This window comes from Protopterus annectens, chromosome 12.part0, assembly GCF_019279795.1.
Source record: "Protopterus annectens isolate FY-2018-M chromosome 12.part0, PAN1.0, whole genome shotgun sequence".
Classification (NCBI taxonomy): Eukaryota; Metazoa; Chordata; order Ceratodontiformes; family Protopteridae; genus Protopterus; species Protopterus annectens.
In genome coordinates, this window is record NC_056746.1 from 631,101,997 (window position 1) to 631,115,449 (window position 13,453).

The window sequence follows — 13,453 nt, forward strand, 5'->3', positions numbered from 1 at the left end:
TTCTTGGTGCTGTCATGTTCCTCCAGTTTTTAAGCATTTCAGATACTAAGAGTGTGAAGTTTACCTGATTAAGCAGATATCTTTGTTACGGTCATCATATAGATCATTGTTGCAGTAGTATTGCTAACTTACTGAATCAGCCACAGGCTGATTTCTTCCTGGTTAGTTAAATCCCAAAGCTTTGCATAAAGGTTGCCACAGGATGTGCCTTATGTGAGGACGCAGACCTGCATTTGTGTTAAAAGACAATTTCAGTGTGACGTCCGAGTTAGCCTTCATTGTAAATACACAGGAGTGTGCATTCACATGGTGAGGCTTTATGGCCCCCACAGTCATGCAGGTCACATATCTACCACCCAGGGTGGGGTTGAGGTCGTATGCAAATACTCCTTCAGTACTGGGATGAGAGAGAGAGAGAGGGCACAGAGAAACCCACATGATTGCCTGCATGAGGGCCTGTCAGGTTGGCTCTCGCCATCATGCTGGAGTTACCCAGTACAAGAAAACAAACACTGTCAAATCTGTTTGGAGGAGATGTTCTTCGTGATGTCCTTCAAGAATGCAACTGCAGTCATAACATGTGGGTTGTCCTGCCTTAGGCAGCCCTCGGTCGGCCGGATTCCAAAGTCTGGGTCCGACGTCGGCTGATGTCGCATTTCTCTCCGACGTCAGAGCGGCTGGAGTATATAAGCATCAGCCGACGCCATTTTCTTCAGTCTTTCTTGCCGCGCGGTGCCCGAAGCAGAAGCAGTTCGCAAGTGCCGGTCGGTCAGCTCCTGTATTCTACGATACCGAAGTCATCAAAAAAGCTAAGTACCCCGTTGGGGACCTTTTCTTGGCTGAGCCGATGTCAGAAATTACTGAAAAGTTAACAATTGTCTTTTTTGTGGTAAACAAATACCTCATAAGGATTTCCACTCTTACTGCCTCCCTTGCCTGGGCCCAGACCACGACGTCTCGGCCTGTGTAGCCTGTGCTCGCTTAAACAAGCGCACTCTCAGGCGCCGGGCGGAGTTCGCTGAAGATTTTTTCGGCGATAAATTTGCTTACACCATGCCGTCGGATCTTCCGACATCGCAAACTCCCAAAAAGCAAAAAGACCGGGACCGACATCCTCGGCCCGTGTCTACCACCGACTCCACGCCAAAACCTAGCACGAGTGCTCCGGTTCCCTCTGAGACGGTCTCTCCACCGCTCCGAACCGAAGACACCGCATTACCGACGACTCCGATTCCAGACATTACTCCGACGCCAGTTATAGATTTTCCTCCGGATACCGAAACCGAGGAAATGCCCGAGACCATTGCTGTAGACAAGGTCACTCCTGCACGTGGAGCTGCCAGGCCTCCTATGGCCATGTCTATTAAGGCCTACACTAGGGCTAAGGCAGCCAGCAAAACAAAGCATATTACTTCTAAATCCTTACCTCAGCCGACTCCGGAGACACAAATTATGTCCATGGCTGCTGACTTAATTTCCATGATTAGAGGTTCACAGACCCATCCTGAGAGAGCGTCCCAGCCTCCTCCTGATAAAAGGCCCCGGGTTGAACCCTCTGACCCTACTCCTTCAGATGAAGACTCTGAGGGCTCTGTCCACTCTGATAGCCAGGAAGAGCTCTTCCAGACCTATGAGGACTCGGATGCAGAATATTCCATACCTTCGGCCTCCCCTCCTGAGGATATTTCTTTTGGGGAAGTTCTGCACACCATGAGGGAACATTTCAAGTGGCAGGGCCAGGAATATTCTGATTCCAGGAAACGCCTTAGGACTTTCCTTAAGAAGCCTCAGCACAGGCCCTTAGCTATTCCTCCTGTACTTGATGTTCTGGATGACTTGTATTCTGATTCTAGTGCTACCCCTGATACTCTCCCTCCTGCTCCAGCCAAGCCAGACAGGTATTACAGGGTCCCAGAAACTCATTCCCATTTATTCAGGGCCCATACTGTTGATTTGGAAACTATTTCACAGGGGCCTAAAGGAGTTTCAGCCTCCACCTCAAAAAATCCTTTGCCCTCCAACAGGGAAGCAAGGTCATTAGAGAGATGGGGTAAAAAGGTTTACACATCCACTACCTTATCTATGAGAGCTTTAAATTGCCTTTTCATATGTTCCAATATCAGGATTATCTCTTAGAAGATTTACAAAAAACATTAGCTTCTCCTGATCCTTTAGACAGGAAGACTTTGCAGGAAGCTGTACATAACACTCAGCAAGTAAGCAATCACTTCCTGCAGTGTGGATATGATGCACTGGAAGCTTCATGTAGGGCAGCTATGACAGGGGCAGTGATGCGTAGACATGCTTGGTTAAAAGATCAACCTCTACCAGATCATGTAAAAGCAAAACTTCTGGATGCACCTTTGGAAAAGAACAAGCTTTTGGTGCAAATGCTAAGGATGTGTTAAAGACCATCAAGAAAAAGCAAAATCAGTTCAAACTGTAAAGGATTTCCTCCAGGTTCAACCCCCCAGATTCAGTAGGAATTGGCCTTCAAAAAACTGGTCCTTTCCTAACCCAGAAAAGTTTCAAAGGGGTAAGAACAGACGTGGCCGAGGAAGAGGCCAATACAGAGGCCCTTACTTTGGGAGTCAATGGCAGCCAGGTAACCAAAGAGGTGACGAGGGGTTTCTCCTGCCCAACAACCACAATCTCAATGACTTTCCTCTACTACCGCCTACCAGGGAACAACTAGAAGCTCCCTTGGGCGGGAAATTATCTCTGTTTGCAGAAAACTGGCACAGACTGACAAAGGACAAATGGATTTTGGACATTATAGACCGAGGGTACAGGTTTCATTTTCATACCTTACCAAGAAAACAAGGCATGCCAAATCTACCACAACATCAAAGGGCAGAGGCTATCAAGCAAATCACTCTGCTAACTCGAATGAAAGCAATAGAAAGAGTTCCACAACAAGAACAAGAACAGGGGTTTTACTCAAGACTGTTCCTTGTTCCAAGAAAAGAAACTCAATGGAGACCAATACTGGACTTGTCCGCATTAAACACCTTTCTCATAGTACCAAAGTTCAAAATGCTGACTCTACAGCAACTCCTTCCCATGCTGGGCAAGGAGTCGTGGCTGATTACTCTGGACCTCAAGGAGGCATGCCTGCATGTCCCTATCAGACACAGCTGCAGAAGATACCTCAGATTTCTTGCAGGGCCAGAGCATTATCAATTCTCAGCATTGCCATTTGGCTTATCTACTGTGCCCAGAGTGTTTACAAAATGCCTGGCTTCAGTAATTGCTCATTGCAGGCTCCAGGGTATACAAATTTACCCGTACCTGGACGACTGCCTCATACAAGCGGACGACAAATTGATGTTGACAAAAATCTGGAATATGTCATACGATTACTTCAAGCTCTGGGATACACAGTCAACTTCCAAAAGTCAAGACTGCAGCCATCCCAGCAAATAATCTTCTTAGGAGCCAAACTAGACACAGCCTCTCAGATGGCTTACCTGACAGAAGACAAGCAAGAGAAGTTAACTCAATACTTCAAAGGTTTAGCAAAACTCACCCAGATGACTGCAAGGAGATTCCTACAGGCCCTGGGTTACATGGCATCCTGCATTCTACTGGTTCCATTAGCAAAACTACACATGAGAAAGCTTCAATGGTACCTAAAAAACGTTTGGTCTCAGCACAGCAACAACTTGGAGACAATCATACCACTCATTCCATGTTTACAAAAGGAATTCCTATGGTGGGCCTCGGTGAGCCAGGAAAACACAGGTATGTCATTCAAAAAACCACAGATAACACAGACCATGACTACAGACACCTCAGACCTCGGATGGGGGGCGCACATGGAAGGCAGGTGTATACAAGGACAATGGGCTCCAAAGGAAACACATCTGCATATAAACCAAAAGGAAATGCTGGCAGTAATGGATGCTATCGAGGCTTTTCAAAACCAACTCCAGCAAGGTCACTTAATGATACGGACAGACAACACCACTGTGATGTGGTACATAAACAAGCAGGGGCACCCACTCTTACCCCCTTTGCAGACTGACAATGCAGCTTTGGGAGAAATCACTGAGTCTAAACATCCAGTTACAATCACAGTTTGTTCCAGGAAAAGACAATGTGTTGGCAGACAGCCTAAGCAGGAATTTCACAGATCCACACGAGTGGAGGTTACATCCGAAGGCTTTCAGACAACTCACTTCGACATGGGGCAAGCCAGAAGTGGACCTATTTGCCTCTCACCTCAATCATCTCCTACCAAAATTTTGCACAAGGACATACCATCCAAAGGCTTGGAAAATAGATGCTCTTTCATTCAACTGGAACTCCCTAGCAATCTATGCATTCCCACCTCTGCCACTGATTACTTCAGTATTACTAAAGATCAAAGCAGAGAAGCCCAAGGGAATCATAATAGCTCCGGATTGGCCAAGACAACACTGGTACCCACTACTACGGAGCATATGCCACACCAGGAGGTGGGCCCTTCCTCAGTGGCCTCTACTTTTGACTCAACACAATTTCGAAACACTGCATCCAAACCTTCAGACTCTGCAGCTAACAGCCTGGGAGATCCCATAAATAACTTCAACTTATCTCTCTCCAAGGAAGTTCAGCGGATACTAACAGAGGCTCGAAGACCGTCCACCAGAAAGGTCTACTTAGCAAAGTGGAAAAGATTCAGCAATTGGAATACCAGCAAAGGGCATGATGCATCATTACTGAACATCCCACTTATCTTGGAATATTTGGCAGATATGTTACAGAGTGGCCTCTCATATTCTTCAATAAAGATACATGCATCTGCTATTTCAGCTAGATACAACACTGATCCTCCTGTTTTTCCTCACCCCTTACTAAGACAATTCCTCAGGGGAATCAAGAACATTAAGCCACCAAGAAAGGCCCCAGTGCCAGCCTGGGACCTCAATTTTGTCTTAGAAAAACTGACTCTACCTCCTTTTGAGCCAGCAGCTTCAGTTGACTTGCAATTTCTTTCATGGAAAACAGCCTTCCTGTTGGCAATTACCTCAGCAAGAAGGGTTTCGGAACTACAGGCCCTAATGGCAATACCACCCTTTATTATTTTCCACAGAGACAGGGTTTCATTAAGTACCAACCCTACCTTTATGCCAAAGGTGGTATCTAGGGTTTCTCTAAATCAAGCCATTCATCTGCCTACTTTCTTCCCCAATCCTGAGAATAAGGGGGAAAGGCTTTTGCATACCTTGGACATTCATAGACAACTTCGATACTACCTGGACAGAACCGAGGCCAGTAGGAAGTCTGAACAGCTTTTTGTAGCTTACGCCCCTGCAGTCCAAGGAAAAGCAATTTCAAAACAGACTATTTCTAAATGGATTGGACATTGCATCAGATTCTGTTATTCCTTTCATGGAAAGACTGTTCCAGCCTATGTCAGACCACATTCCACCAGAGCTACAGCCACCTCTACAGCATTTTTAAGAGGGGTGCCTACAAAGGACATTCTAGAAGCTGCTACATGGAGCTCCGTGCATACATTCTCAAAACACTACAATCTCCCCCTATATTCCAGATCCAGAGCAGGCTTTGCTTCGGCAGTCCTGCAGGGTATGATTGCCACACCATCTCTTTCCTAGAGCATACCTCCTCCCCCAGCTAAGCTATGGTAGTCTACCCACATGTTATGACTGCAGTTGCATTCTTGAAGGACATAGTACAGTTTTGTACCTACCATAAATGTAGATGTCCGATAGACATGCAACTGCAGTCGGGTTTTCCCTCCCTCCATACCCCTCTATGCTTAGGGTCCACTCCTATCCCCCTCACTCTTAGCTGGGGATATCTGTTATGGTGTATTTGTTTTATTGCTCATGTAATTGTTTGGAATCCTGTTTTTGTCTTCCAATTTGATTACAGCCTTCCTTGGAGGGCACCTGGCATCTGGGGCAAGAAACACTGAAGAAAATGGCGTTGGCTGATGCTTATATACTCCAGCCACTCTGACGTCGGAGAGAAATGCGACATCAGCCGACGTCGGACCCAGACTTTGGAATCCGGACGACCGAGGGCTGCCTGAGGCAGGACAACCCACATGTTATGACTGCAGTTGCATGTCTATCGGACATCTACATTTATGGTAGGTACAAAACTGTACTTTTCACTTGTTGCAGTCTCTACATTTAGGTCATCTGCTTGCAGGTAGCCCTCAGTCGGCCTGATTAACAAAATCTTGGGTCCTGCGTCAGTTGCTGTCCCTTCTTCCATGACGTCAGTTCGTCAGGGGTATAAAACATGCAGCCGACGCCATTACATCAGTCTTTCTTGCCGTGCGGTGCCCGAAGCAGAAGCAGTTCGCAAGTGCCGGTCGGCCAACTCCTGAAATTTTCGTTTACGAGTTTCAGAACCGAAGTCTTCAATTAAAGCTAAGTATCCCATTGAGGAAACTTTTTCTTGCTCCTTACCGATGTCAGTAAAAGTTAATAATTGCATTACTTGTGGAAAGCAAATACCTCATAAAGATTTTCATTTGTACTGTATTCCTTGCCTAGGCCCTGACCACAATGTACCTTGCTGTCGGTTTTGTGCTTTATTTAATCAGCGCACTATCCGTCGTCTGTATATTTTCGCCTCTAAATATTTCGGTTCTCGGTTTAATTATCCAGAAATGTCGTCTGTTAGCTATCCAACTACCGGGATCCCGAAAAAACGCAAAGATAAAGACAGAGACAGGCCACTGAGGTCCAAAACTGCCGACGACACTTTTCCTAAGCCAGTCACCAGTTCGCCAGTACTCAGTGAGGTGCTTTCGCAGCCCCTGATATCTGCTACTTCTGATTCGCAGGCCTCTACTGAGACCCATTCAGAGTCTGGTATGCGAGATGCTTCGACTATGGAACCCACGGATGTCTCTTCCTTGGATGGGTCCAGAGCCGCTGTGCAGGCACCGGCTTCTGAGGGTGTATTCAGGCCTATGGACTTGCATATTAAACCGATGCCTCCTTCTTTACTTAGGCCTAAATCTCAAACCATGCCTAAAAAACTGACGCCCAAGCCATATGCTCAGGCCTCTATCCCTAAAAAACAAATGATAGGAAAGGCTAAAGATCTAAAAACTCGAATCAGGGGTAGCCAAACCCCCCCCCCCTTCTAAGAGGCCTAGGACTGAAGTTGATTATGAATCTTCTGACCAGGATTCTGTCTTTTTCTGATTCTTCTGATGATCTGGATTTACCCTTATCTACTTATGAAGATTCTGATGCAGAGGACTCCATTCCCTTTGCTTCCCCTCCTGAGAGTTTTTCTTTTGGGGAAACCTTACATACTCTAAGGGCGCATTTCCACTGGGCAAGCCAGGATTTTTCTGATTCAAAAAAGAAGCTTAGGGATTTCCTTCTCCTACCTCAGCATAGGCCTTTAGCTATTCCTCCTGTACTAGACATTGTTGATGCTTTTTCAGAATCTAGTTTGGCCCCTGATTCCTTGCCTCCTGCTCCCAGAAAACCTGACAGATATTACAGGGTCCCTGAGTCCCAAAAGTTCCTTTTTAAAAATCCTATTGCAGATCCAGAGACTATTTTACAGGGGCTCAAGGGCATTATGGCTTCTTCTACTAAAAATCCTACCCCTTCTGATAGAGACACCAGGGCGCTGGATAGATGGGGTAAGAAGGTTTATACTTCTGCAACCTTGGCCATTAGGGCTTTAAACTGCCTGTTTCATATGTTAAAGTATCAGCAACGTGTTATTGGACTGCTTAAACAGAAAATGATATTGATTCCTGACTGTGTGGAAAATAAATAATTACAGGATTTAATGCATTCTGCTGAACAAGTTGGAAAACATACTTTGCAATGTGGTTTTGATTCATTAGAGGCCTCTTGCTGGGCTGCTGTTACTGGGTCTGTGTTCAGAAGGCATGCTTGGCTTAAGGAGCAATCTTTTCCTGATCATGTTAAAGCTAAATTATTGGATGCTCCCTTAAATCAGGACCACCTGTTTGGCAACAAGGCTGCGGAAGTTCTTAAAATATGGAAGATAAAGCTAAATCTATGCAAACTGTTAAAGGATTCTTACAAGTTCAGCCTCCTAGATTTAGTAGGCACTGGTCCTCTAAGAATTGGTCCTATCCAGCCCCTTCCAGGTCTTCTCAAGCCAGACCCAGACACAGCAAAAACCCCAGGTTTCAGTCCCAGGAGGCACACACGACTAAGCAGTGGGAGGCCTCCAGTTCCCAATGTGGTAGTAATAAGACTCCCCCCTATGGTAAACTGTCTCAATGACTTCCTTTTAAAATTTCCAAGCACTTATCATCTGACTGCCCCTTTGTGGGGAAAGATTGCTCTTTATGCAAAGAATTAGGAACTCACTACCCAGGACAAATGGGTTTTAAATATAATGTCCCAGGGATACTGATTTCACTTCCACACGTTGCCAATACCAAGCGGGTGGCTGGACCTACCCCCAAATCAGTGGGCAGAGGCCCAAAAACAAGTACTTTCTCTCTTAAGCATGCGGGCTATTCAACCGGTACCAGAAGAGGAAAAGGGACAAGGTTTCTACTCGACAATTCATGGCATCCTATCCTGGACCTGTCTACTCTAAACACCTTTTTGGAGATTCCAAAATTCAAGATGCTGACTCTTCACCAATTACTTCCTATGCTAGGCAAAGATGCCTGGTTGGCAACACTAGATTTAAAAGAAGCATACCTGCACATCCCAATCAGGGAATCTTGCAGAAGATACCTATGCTTCAAAGCAGGCTACACTCACTATCAGTTCTCTGCACTGCCGCCTTTGGCTTATCTACTGCTCCCAGGGTATTCACAAAGTACCTAGCTCCAGTTATTGCATTTTGCAGGCAAAGAAATATTCAAATATACCCATACCTGGACGATTCTCGAATTCAGGCAGAAAGCCAGGACATACTTATGAATCATCTGCCCTTTGTACAAAGGGTTCTAACTTGTCTGTGGTACACCATAAACGAAACGAAATAACACCTAGTACCCTGTCAACTAATTATATTCCTGGGAGCAAGCTTGAATACAACTTCCCAGATGGCGTATCTCACGCCAGAGAAACAAATTCATTTGACAACCTACTTCAAACAAGCGGCCACAAAAAACCCTGCTATATCTGCAAGACAAATACTGCAAGCCTTGGGTTTCATGGCCTCCTGCATTCTTCTAATTCCATATGCAAGACTGCATATGAGTGAACTACAGTTGTATCTAAAAAGCCTATGGTGTCAACATTCTCAGGATCTAGAAGCAATGATTCCTATCATACCTTGCCTATGCCCAGAGTTCCTTTGGTGGGCAGAGGCCTGCCACCAACACAAGGGACTATTTTTCACACCACCCCCTGCCGCCCAAACCCTAACAACAGATGCATCAGACTATGCATGGGGGGCTCGCCTGGCAGGGAAGTGCATTCAGGGCAAATGGAACCCAAGTCAAATGCACCTGTATAGCAATCAAAAAGAAATGTTAGCTGTACAGAATTCTCTGACAGCCTTCAAGGAACACATTCTTCCAGGACAACTAATGGTAAAGACGGACAACACCACTGTTATGTGATACATAAATAAGCAGGGGGGCTACACATTCTTACCCCCTCTGCAGACGAGACATGGCATTGTGGAACACAGCCTTGAGCTACCAAGTGCACCTGCAAGCTCAATTCCTGCCAGGAAAATTAAATACACTGGCAGACAGACTAAGCAGAAACCTCATGGACCCACACGAGTGGAAACCGGAACCTAGGATTTTCAACATATTGACAAGCAGATGGGGGACCCAGCTATAGACCTGTTTGCCTCTCCCCAGAACTACCAATTGGACAAATTTTGCACAAGGACTCCCCACAGACAAGCCTGGAAAGTGGATGCGCTGTCCTTCAACTGGAAAAACCAATCAGTCTATTCACCCCTCTGCCTCTGCTCTCCAAAGTACTACTCAAAATCAAACAGGACAAACCAAGGATGATTTTGATTGCTCCAGATTGGCCGCACCAACACTGGTACCCCCTCCTGCGCAGTGTGTCACGGTTATCCCCATGGCACCTGCCTCAGACTCCTTCCCTGTTGTCTCGGCAGGAGAACCAGATTCTGCACCCTCAGCTTCTAACACTGAACCTTGCAGCCTGGCTAATTACATAATCTCTCCTTTACCATCCCTCAGTAAACCTGTGATGGATATCATTTTAGAGGCAAGGAGGCCTAGTACTAGAAAATCTTATGCTGAAAAATGGAAAAGATTCTGTGCCTGGAACCAGTCTCAAGGGATGAGCACAGCAGCGCCCAATTTACTTCAGATTTTACAATACTTAACTGAGATGCTTCACAAGAGCCTGTCTTTTTCCTCCATTAAAATCCACACCTCAGCCATTTCAGCTCATTATAACACAGAACCCTCCCCTCTTGTCTCATCCACTGCTCAAACAGGTCCTCAGAGGGGCCAAAAATTTGAAACCACCCAGGAGAGCTCCAACCCCAGCCTGGGACCTTAAATTTGTTTTGGAGAAACTCACTCTACCTCCTTTCGAGCCAGCTGCTACTGCAGACTTAAAATTTCTTTCTTGGAAAACAGCTTTCCTTTTGGTGATCACTTCTGCTAGAAGGGTATCTGAATTACAGGCCGTTATGGCAGTGGAGCCTTTCATCATCTTTCATGCAGACAGAGTGTCCCTCAGAACCAATCCATCCCTCATGCCCCAGGTGGTATCAGGTGTGGTTCTTAATCAGTCTATTAATTTGTTAACCTTCTTTCCCAATCCACAGAACAAAGTGGAACGGATACTGCATTCCTTAGATGTGCACAGACAACTTAGATTCTACTTGGACAGGACTAAACCTCAAAGGAAATCTGAACAACTGCTGGTGGCATTTGTTGCAGGGGCAGAGGAGAAGGCTATTTCAAAGCAAACCATTTCTAAATGGTTAGGCCATTGCATTCATTTCTGCTATAAGCACCATGGAAAACCTATCCCCCAGGGGATCAGACCTCACTCCACCAGGGCTGCATCTACCTCTACAGCCTTTCTCAGAGGCGTCCCTACCAGGGACATCCTAGAAGCTGCTACCTGGAGTTCTGTACATACTTTCACCAAGCATTATCATTTGCCAATTTTCTCTAAATCCAGAGCTGGCTTTGCCACTGCAGTCTTGCAGGGCCTTATAGCTTGTCCTAATGCTATCTAAATTCCTCCTCCCAACCATAGCTTTGGGAATCTACCCAAATGTAATGACTGCAACAGTGAAACACGAAGAACATAGTACAGTTGTGTACACTTACCATAAGTGTAGATATTCGAGTGTATTCACTGTTGCAGTCCTGGTTACCCTCCCTCCAGCCCCCTATCTTCTTTTGGCTATACCTCTACTTTCCTTTACTATGCTTAAACACCTTTTTTTGTGTATTTGCTTTATTCTTGGAGGTATATCATTGTACTTTTATATTTAATTGCTTCCCATTGGAGGGCACCTGACATCTGGGGCAAGAAAAACTGATGTAATGGCATCAGCTGCATGTTTTATACCCCTGACAACCTGACGCCATGGAAGAAGGGACAGCAACCAATGCAGGACCCAAAACTTTGTTAATCAGACCGACTGAGGGCTACCTGCAAGCAGATAACACAAATATAATGACTGCAACAGTGAATACACTCGAACATCTACATTTATGGTAAGTGTACACAACTGTACTTTTTGATGTTTGGCTGTAATGGGGGAAACATCATATAGAACAAAAGGGCGACCATGCAAGATCCTACTAAGGCACTCTTCACAAAGGTAGCTTCCATCATAGCAGCTTTCATCAATAATGCTTTGATCCATACCATTTGTGATGTAGCCATATGATTTTCAGTCCATAGCTAAAAATATTATAAACTGGATATACCTTTCTGAAGCAGTGCTGGGTTCATCTCTGCTGTCTTGTGGAAACCACTGTGATCTGGCATGGGGCACAACTGACTTATCAGGGACCACCTCCCACCACATTCCTTTTTCAGTTGTGAGAGTCTTTCTCCTTTATGGCAGGAATACTACAACCTCAGTGATTCACATGAAGACCATAGTACAGAGTAGGTGTTTGAGTAGGTTCACGCTTTCTGTGCCAGCTCCCACCCACCTTCCCCTGCTTTGTTACTGGGGACCCTTAAGTTAATTTCTCTACACTGATAAAAAGGAGGAAAAGATGATTTGGACTAACATCGTATTTAAAAAAAACAGACTTGCATCCTTGCATGGAGAGGAATTTGGTCTGTGCCCCTGCATATATACAACTCTGTGAACTGGGCCAGTCAGACAGATGTTAGCCTGCCATTGATTCCTGTATGTCAAGTGTAATACTTTAACAGTGATCTTTCTCTAAAATCTACTTTTGTGGTGAGTTCGTATACAACTGTACTTTAATGTTTTATATCACATCTTTGTTTCTTCCCTGTTTTTTTTTTTATCATATACTAATGTAATTTTTCCTGTTGTTTCCTGTCTACTACAGTCTGAATCACAGGACCAGGTCTTTCTTCGTTGGGCATCTGGTGAGACGGCTACCATGCACATCCTCATTGTACATGCCATGGTTATTCTTCTGACACTTGGGTGCCCACAAGGTAAGCAAAAGAGTAGTGTACTACTCATTTGCAAAGTAATACTGGGGGGAAAGTAGAGTTCTGTTCTTTTGTCATTGGCATTTTAATTTACACTTGGATAATATTTCATTCCCTTCAACTCCTACAATTTACTTTATGAAAGCAAGCGAGTTCCTTTCCATATAAGGAGTTGTTTTGTTAGAGAGCATTTTCTCTTTTGGTTATTGTATGCAGTTTGTTGTCTTGTTTTTGCTTTTAAGTTGATGCCCAACTCATGTAGGGGACTGTACCTTTCAAATGGGGTAAACTATCTCTTTTATGGAGCAGTCCATTTGAGAGTGGTTTAATTAAAGCAGCCTAAGAAAGCTGCACATGCAGGTTATGCAGTTTCATCCAGTGTCTTACGAAGGGAGCAGCTGAGAAGAAAATTGTTTACTGTAGGTTGTTTTGAACTTGTTTGGTCTACTATATTTATAGTCTCTTTTGTACTTTTAATGTTAGTGCATTCCATTGCCTACGGAATTTATCATCTTTTTTTTTTCTTGATTATATATGTTGTGGTGATGCACACAGTGTTGCTTGGAGAATTATTGTAACCCCTGGTTGTTTCTGTGGCCTAGATTTTGATTGAAATGGATCCAGTTTGACTCACCTACTTATGTGTTGAACAGTTGAATTAAGTGTTGCTTCACTTGGTTTACATTTTAAAGATGTGATCTTATTGACTTCTCTCCCATTTTGATTGTAAACATGAACATAATGGAGTATAATCAAATTGTCTTGGATTGTAACTTTCCTTACCCACTCTGTGTCTCAAAGATGCTGACGGGTACTGATAAAGGGTTACTTTTGCAGGTAGATTCGATATGATTTCATATGGTTTGAGA

The 13,453-nt window shown here is 44.7% G+C and overlaps 1 protein-coding gene across 3 annotated transcripts in view; it reads left to right on the forward strand.

Annotated features, from left to right (window-relative positions):
* Positions 1 to 13,453, forward strand: part of INTS1 (integrator complex subunit 1) — a 2,399,836-nt gene that overhangs the window by 1,394,239 nt on the left and 992,144 nt on the right. For all 3 annotated transcript variants that reach the window (XM_044089756.1, XM_044089757.1, XM_044089758.1), the window contains exon 26: positions 12,476 to 12,587. In XM_044089756.1, coding sequence (XP_043945691.1) covers positions 12,476 to 12,587 — 112 coding nt within the window. The remainder of the gene's footprint in view (positions 1 to 12,475; positions 12,588 to 13,453) is intronic.